The 8,902-nt window shown below is 39.4% G+C and overlaps 1 protein-coding gene across 1 annotated transcript; it reads left to right on the forward strand.

The window, feature by feature from the left end:
- Nucleotides 1–4,597: 4,597 nt before the first annotated feature.
- Nucleotides 4,598–8,483, forward strand: LOC109734340 (bisdemethoxycurcumin synthase-like). The gene is made up of 2 exons (XM_040385924.2): nucleotides 4,598–5,093; nucleotides 5,191–8,483. The coding sequence occupies exons 1-2, from the start codon at nucleotides 4,898–4,900 to the stop codon at nucleotides 6,198–6,200; spliced, it is 1,206 nt and encodes a 401-aa protein (XP_040241858.1). The 5' UTR covers nucleotides 4,598–4,897; the 3' UTR covers nucleotides 6,201–8,483.
- The last annotated feature ends 419 nt before the right edge of the window (nucleotides 8,484–8,902 follow it).

Consider the following 8,902-nt stretch of genomic DNA (forward strand, 5'->3'; position numbering starts at 1 on the left):
CACAATGGTGGAACGTGGCATTTTACTACGGCAGATGTCTGGCCAACCGGACGTATCATCAAAGTATTCCCTTGTGTGAGTCGGTGTGGCAAGAAAAGCCGCTATTGATGGGCCCCATTGAAACAACTCTGTATATTCGATTGCATTTCTAACGGTTCTTCAAAATTATCCGCTCGGTGCACCATATTTCGAACCACTATGGGTTGTTTCTGGAACTACCTGAGATCCAATTGGTAGGGAATATAATGGATTGAAATGTCATCTCTGATGGTTTTGCCATTAGACCGCCACATGTGAACCCATTAAAACTAGTTGTTCAACATGAAAATTATTTGAGACATGACATTATATTTCTGGTGCCCCATACAAGGATTGTCTAAGATATTCTCTCTCTCGCACGCGCGTGCGTATATTCTTGGCTCTCCCTTCTATGTCATTTGTGTGTGATTTAATAAGCTTGTCTAGCCCATCTTTCATTATCGCCTAGCAGATATATGCATGTATGTCCTAGCCCCCGTCCACCAAAAGATCGCTCCCATGTACCATGTCCATTGTCACGGTTTACACAAATAAAATTATAAATAAAAGTGAGCATTTGCACTCACTGTCTTGTGTGCGGCGTGTGTGCTGAAGAATACCCTTGGTGCAGAGTTTCATATTGGTGACAAACTAGGTTTACTTAGTCAAGAATAATTAAAAAATGGTATGGGATTTTCTTTAAAAGTAAAGGGCATTTATTGACAAACAAAATAAGATTGTCAAGTATTCAAGTTGATGTCTATGGTAAAATTAATGTCAAACAAAAATATGTAGTTGCATGTACGTGTGTGGAGAGCTACATGCATATTAACCAAAATAAATGTTTATTGTCAACTTGAGTAGTCGACGTCACACACATAATTTTTTTAGGAAATGGGTTGAGAATGACAGAGGCTTGTGTGAATAAAGTCATTGCATATTATCCAATCATAGTAAAAAATAATAGCTTGCCAAAATGTCGTAAGGTACAGTGACGAGTTGTTTGTGGACTGCATATATAGTGTCCCAAAGACTAGCTATGGTGACGTACTAGTGTGAACAACACAGCACAGTAATCATATGTGGCTGACCGGCTAAGTTGTTTTCAATCCAAAATAAGCAGTTGGTGCTTGTTGGTTTTGACTTACCTAACCTCTCATGTCGAGTGGTAAATGAAAATGAGCACTTCTATATTTTATGTGAGAAGATTCTAGTGAATATATATCCGCATAGTCTCTCAGGCAAGGGATAGTACTTTCCGAAGACTTTTCGTCGTGTTGTACCAGTGTGAAATACAAAATACAGTTATTGGATTGACTGACTGACTGACTATGCATGTTGTTGTCAAAATAAAATTAATGGGAAGTTGTACCTCATCTTTGATTCCTTCTCCAGAATTACATATATGTTTTTGCCTCTACATGGATAACCCTTGACTCTCTATCAACGAATAATAATTCCCAAAGGTTAGAATTGTGGTGCTGTACTTCCAATATGAGTGTGAATAAACTGAATAATAACACGGTCATCATATGTGACTGATTGGCTAAGTCGTCATCATACTATATAGTGAGCAGTTGTACCTCACCTTGCTGAATATTCTTGCTTCGGACTTTCATATCCGTCTATGTTTCCACATGGATGCCATCAAGACTTTGCTGGTCAATAGATATATAGTACTTCCCAATGTAGGAATTGGCATATTAATACTGGAGGGGTGATCTAGTTGCCTAGTGGAGTATATTCTAGTACTATTAACAAACAAAATTGAAACTGTCAAGTGGATGTATTTTCGACATATGGTTCAGTTGAGATTGTCAACTAATTATCAAGTGCCTTCTTACGGTGCGGAAGGTCTTTTCTCGAAGGAAACTAGACAATACCCTGCACGATAGCAATACATGTACCAAAATAAACTTAGAATATATGAGAATAAATAATACCCTCCTTCCCCACCTTCCCTACCACTCCCCCCCCCCCCAACACACACACACACACACACACACACACACACACACACTAGCGTTATATGGTGACTTGCACGTTGTAGTGTCTTGTGACCTTCTAGCATTGGTGATATCTTTTATTGCCGAAAAATAAAAACTTCAAATTTATAATGTAGAGGATTTGACATGTACTTAGTGATGTGGAGGCTGTGTAAATTTGACAAAACTGATATTTAAAATATATAAGAAAAATGAGCTCCAAATTCTCGTTGTATATATAGAGGGTGCCTGCATATCGTAGTAGCTCGTGGCCTTCTAGCTTCAGATGATGTGGAAGGCTTGCATGTTCTTGATGATGTGGAGGCTTTCCATGTGGTGATATGGAATGTGGAGGCATCTGCTAGAAGGTTATAGTTGTGGTGATGTACTACAATACTAGCGTGAATAAACTTAATAACAACACAATCAACATATGTGCCTGACTAGGTAAGTCATTGCTTGCATGTGCTAGAAGGTTATAGGTGTGGTGTTGTACTACTATACAAGTGTGTGCAAGGTCATCTATGTGACTGACTACCTAAGTTGTCGTCCTAATTAAGTAAGTAGTTGTACCTCACCTTGGTGAAGATTCTTGCTTCTGACTTTTGTATCCTTTTTGTCTCTACATGAATACCAGAAAGACTTTGTCAGCCAATGAATCTGTAGTACTTGCCAAATTAGAAAACTTTCTTAATATTGAAGGGCATATTCAACTGCATAGTATATTCTTCATAATATTAACAAAGAAATTGGAAACTATCAATTGGGTGTATTGTGGACGTATGGTTCAGTTGAGACTGTCAACTTATCAAGCGCGTTCTTAGAATGACGAAAGGTCTTTTCTCTTAAAAAAACACTCATCTTTCATTGGAAACAAATATAGAGATTGTAACGCTAGTGTTGAGGAATTCAAAAACAACATTCTATCGCAAAGGGTTTGCCCAGACCATTTACAATAGAGCACATCCTAAATAGGTAAACCAAGGAAACCGTTTGGTATGCATTAATTCAATTTTAGTTGTTTAGGATGATGTCATATCTTTGTTCATGTTGTTGAAAAAGCGAGAGGCATGAAATGGATCTATAAACAGCATTCCAGTTGTGATATATCCTCGTGGTATGCTTGACATAGAATAATTGTGTGTCAGCACTATCATTACTATTTATTGAACATGAGTTGGTGGCAGTGATGGTTCGTGCACACGCTTAGATCTACTTCCCACCCTAAAAGTTCTCGAGCAAAAAATAACAAAATAGTTAACTCAAACAAAACAAAATTCATCCACTAATCGACAACAAACTAATATAACCACTTCCATGTAACATCTCTCAAGAAAAAAGATCATAATATTAGTTTGTATGGCTATTGAGCTCCGAGTCAGTAGCGAACTGGCAATGGCTTACTGCGATCGGTGTATACTCTTTATCTACGAAGCGCAGATATTTTCTTATTTAATTTTGAGAAGGTCAAGTCGTAAAGGAGCTAAATGATTTTTTTCTAAAAAGTGCAGGTTCTATTGGATGAAACTTATGAGGATTCTAACACAAGTAAGCAGATAATACCACATTTTTATAAGAAGTTTCACCAAGGAAAACACACTAGGGTGGAACATTGCATATACTACCGCACATCTCTGGCCTATCGAACGTACCATCTAAGTATTCCCTTATCTCAATCGGTGTGGCAAGAAAAGCCAGTAGAGGTGGGCCTCAATGAAACAATGTGTAGATTTGATAGCATTTCTGGCGGTTCTTCTAAATTGTCCGCTAGAGATGCAACATATTTCGAACCACGATGTTTTTTTTGGAACTACCTGAGGTGCAACATCGATATCTCAGACAATCTTTGTATATGTGGGGCACCAGAAAAATAAAGTCATATCTCAATCAGTTTCCATGTTGAACAACTAGTTTATTGCGTTGACATGTGGCGGTCTGATGGGAGGACCACATCAGAGATGACATTTCAATTCATTATATTCTCTATCGATTGGATTGGTCAGCACAGGAGAGAGAGAGAGAGAGAGAGAGAGAGAGAGAGAGAGAGAGAGAGAGAGAGAGAGAGAGAGAGAGAGAGAGAGAGAATTATTGGTCCTCCCTTTTATGCCATTTGTGTGTGATTTAACAAGCCCGTCTTCATGTGCTTGTCTAGCCCATCTTCCACTATCGTGTCTAGCAGATCTATGTGTGTATGTCCTAGCCGATCTATACATGTAATTGCCCTAGCCCATATGTGCATGTCATATGCATATCTATACCTTGTTATGCATTCATTTTTACTTGTTACATTTTGTGTTAGGTCTTAGTTTGTGACATGTGCCATCGCTGTAAATTCTGTTACTTTGCTAAATTCACAGTTATTGGCTAATATCCAAAATATTGTGATTTAGTATGTTGTTGAACATTATGCTTCACATGGTGTTAATTTCTTAACGGTTACAATGTTATGATTTAATTTTGTTCTATCCAGTTGTGTTATTTGGCTAGATGTTTGACCATGGTTTTTCTTTATAGGTGACTCCCATAGCATCTCGGCTTCTCCGGTCTGTTCCCATCTATAGTCATCTCTGTCCTGCTCGATCGGCTCCCGTCCTTATAAATATATGCCACCTTGTTGTTCAATCATTCTCATCGGTTAGAACAAACAACCTCGATCGAATCAGTTTCCTCCCTCTCATCCATCGTCTCACTGAGTGCTCTCTCCTTAATTAGGTATTCCCGCGTATGTTCTTGCTCGGTTGCTTTGCATCTTTCTACTTTCTTTCTCAAATGAGCCTAGTTAACTTGTACAGTAACTGATTTTTTTAGCCTATATATTCCACCCTCGGTGAGGCTCATACTGACATACATACTCTATACTCTCTCAAACAATTCTGTTTCTAGGCTCCGAGACCATGGGCAGCAGCAACACCCTGTCGTCGGTGCGCGAGATACGGCGCTCACAGCGTGCGGATGGGCCTGCAGCCGTTCTCGCCATCGGCACGGCGAACCCGGCCAACTGCGTGTCCCAGGAGGAGTACCCGGACTACTACTTCCGAGTCACCAAGAGCCAACACCTCACTGACCTCAAAAAACAACTCAAGACCTTCTGTAAGCAGAAAGCATGCAAATATAGTAGTAGGAGTAGAGAGTAGTACATATAATTTACATACCTACCCATGATGGGGTCCAAACTTGTTTTGTATAGGCGAGATGACATCAACGGAGAAGCGCTACTTCCACCACACGGAGGAGCTGCTGGACGCCCACCCTGAATTCCTCTGCCACGACAAGCCGTCCCTGGACACGCGGCTATCCATCGCCGCTGCTGCCGCACCGGAGCTGGCGGCGTCAGCTGCAGCCAAGGCCATAGCCGAGTGGGGCCGTCCAGCCACCGACATCACCCACCTCATCGTCAGCACCAACTCCGGCGCGCACGCCCCGGGCGTCGACCTCCGGCTGGCCTCTCTCCTCGGCCTCCGCGCGTCCGTATGCCGGACGATGCTCAACCTCAACGGTTGTTCCACCGGTGCCGCCTCCCTGCGCCTCGCCAAGGACCTGGCCGAGAATAACCGCGGGGCGCGCGTGCTTGTGGCCTGCGTCGAGCTCACGGTCATCAACTTCCGCGGCCCCGAGGAGGCGTACCCACACAAGCTCATCAGCCAGGCAGCCTTCGGCGATGGCGCCGGCGCGGTCATCGTCGGCGCTGACGCCGTGCACCCCGTGGAGCACACGCTCTTCGAGATGGTATCGGCCTCGCAGACCACGATACCAGCAACCGACGGCGTGCTCAACATGCAGCTCACCGAAGCCGGCCTCGACGGCCACATCTTCACCAGGGAGCTCATTCCTCTAGCGGCACAGCACATCGAGCAGTGTCTCATGGATGCTTTCCAGCCGTTTGGAATCATGAGCGATGGCACCAAATGGAACGATATGTTCTTTGTGGTGCACCCTGGCATCCGTGGAATAATAGATCACATCGACGGGGCTCTCCGGCTGGATCCCGGGAAGCTGGCCGCGAGCCGGACTGTGCTGAGAGACTACGGGAACATGCTTGGTGCCACGTTGATCTTCGTGCTCGACGAGCAACGGATGCGGATGGAGGAGGACGGAGAGCGGGGTGAGTGGGGTGTGATGATGGGATTTGGACCGGGGTTTACAGTTGAGACCATGGTGCTGCATGCAGTGGCCAGCAACCTGCACAGCAAAAATTGACCATCCTCCGATTCATAAGCTACTTCTGTGATATATAATTTGCAACTAAAATAAACAAGTTCAATTACAAACGTTCAAATTGTAGAACTTTCTCTCTAGGGCATCACAATAAAAAAGCTCAAACATGGCCTAGCTGAATACTCGGGTGAAAAGTTTGGGAGCGACTGGACATCAATCGACTGAACATAATACTTGAGTCAGTCACTTTTTGCATGTTTATGATTCTTTGGGCGGTAACCATTGGATGAGTAACGCCGCAGCCGTAAGAGCTGATTCATGCAACGACCATTCTCCTGCATGTTGTCGCGTCAATGCCAAAGCAACTTAATTGCGGTTTACAGATGCATGCATAGACAGAAGACAACTCCATATATATACTCCCCATCGACGTATGTATGTAAACAAAAAAAAGCAAATACAAATTTGGAGGTATATAAAATAAGTTTCAAAGAAGGAATGAATTAGTGTCATTGTATTACCCTTAAATAAGAGACAAAGTAAAATAAAAACTTAAAACTAAAAATTTGTCAAGATTAGTACAAAAATTGCACTTTTTATAATATGTACGAAGAAACATATTGTAGTGAAATTTCCATACTCTAATATAATGTATACATGTAGTACTTGTGTGCATCACACTCAACATCCAAAAATACGCATAAAGAAAAAAGAAAACTCAACAAAAAAACAAAAAACAAAAGCTAAAACCCACAAAAAAAAATAACCAATAAAAGGAAAAAAGGAAAAGGAAAAAACACATAGGAACAAAAAACTTAGAATAAAAAATAAAGCAAAATACCCACAAAAGAAAGAATGAATAGGTGGCATTGGTATTACCATTTAAGAACAAAGAAAATGGGAAAAAGAATCTAAAACAAACACTGACAAAATTTGCATGAAATATACATAAAAATTGCGATGTTTAAAAATATGCAAGAATAAGCATATAAAAGTGGAACTTTTGCAAAAACAAAATCTAGAACAAATGAATAGTGGCATTGGTATTAACCTTAAAGTAATGAAGTAAAGACAAACAATATCAAAATAATGATTTTTTCTAAAAAGGAATGAATTAGTGGCGTTGGTATTTCCTTTAAGAAGAGAAAAACTAAGAAAATGTGCACAACTTTGCACCGAATTTGCACTTTATCTTAATATACAAAAATAATCATATAATCATGAAATTTTGGCACATATTATATTGTATGTATATACTTAGACTCAGCCAAAAACCCACAAAAAGAAAAAATAACCAATAAAGAAAAGGAAAAAAGAAAAACACGACCCAGAAGAACAAAAACAAGCCCAAGAAGCAATTCGACTGACCCAAAATAGGGGTCAATCGGATCCACACAACCCAACCCAACAACAGAACTAAACAGAAAAAAAAAACAGCACATATCTCAAAACACATCCAACGAATAGAAAATCGACTGACCATAAAATCAAAAGTCAGCTGACTGAAAAATATAGCTAAAGTAGAAAAGTTTCGCAGATCGGAATGACTCTTGTGGTATGCTCGACAAAAAAACAAAAACAAATTGCAAGTCCAAAAATGTGAATAGTAACTTTTATATAGTATTGATTTGTTTTTTATTCGTCTAGAATACCACGGTAGTCACTCCTTCGCAAAAAATTTCAAGTGAGTATTCCACTAAGTCATGTTTGCTACAAAAAGTTTCAGATTTGTTTTACTCTTTTCGATATATTTAAAAAAAAAAATCAAACTCAGGTGCAATGGAACCCGAGAGCCATTAGCTATTTCCGATCACAATATGTAAAATTGGCTATCATGTTTTTCTTCTATATATTTTATTTGTTTGTAATATAAAACTAGGGGCAAATAGTCATATTATTTTACAAACATTTACATGCTTAAGTTCCTAGCCAACACATATGTGCCTCAATGTTGTCATATTTTTTTCAAAACTTACAAACGTGTTTCTCTCAACATTTTAGAAAGTAGATACAGCAGAGCTCAGGAACATTCTACTATTTTGCTTATCAAGTAACCCTACTCATGTCCTATCCACACAAATGAACATTCAATATCCAACCAAAACAAAACATGTACACATGTATTCAGTACTGCACATTTAAATGAGTTCCAGCTTGACGAATGTATCATCACCAACCAGTGTATCGCCCAATAGGAGAGGTACAGAGCAGTCACCTGTAGCGTGACCGTTGGCCAGCTCGGTAGCCTACCGCCGCTCTTCACCCAATTTTTCAGACGTGCTTCCGCTACCAGTCTAGAGTTGATTTTGTCCAGTTTTTTCATGATTTGTGTCTAGTTATTATTTATTTAATTCTCTATGCATTCTGTTTAATTTGAATTAAATATTTTCAAAAATAATTAAAAAATATGAATAATAAAAATAATGTGAACCCAAAACAATGTGAGTTTTATAAAATTCTCATGAATTTGAAAAATGTTCGCAAATATAAAATGTCATCGCAATTCAAAAAATCTTCATGAATTATAAGATAAACATTATGAATTTAAAAAATGTTCACGGAATGTAAAAACATCAAAAATTGGAAATTATTATGACTTTAAAGTTTTTGTGAATTCAGAAAACGTTCATGAATTTGAAAACAATCTACATGAATTTAAATATATTGGAAAATTTAGAAATGTTCATGAATTTAGAAAATGTTTAGGAATTCGAAACACATTTGTAAATCCAAAAAATGGTTAA

The sequence above is a fragment of the Aegilops tauschii genome, chromosome 3 (assembly GCF_002575655.3).
Source record: "Aegilops tauschii subsp. strangulata cultivar AL8/78 chromosome 3, Aet v6.0, whole genome shotgun sequence".
NCBI classification, from domain to species: Eukaryota; Viridiplantae; Streptophyta; class Magnoliopsida; order Poales; family Poaceae; genus Aegilops; species Aegilops tauschii.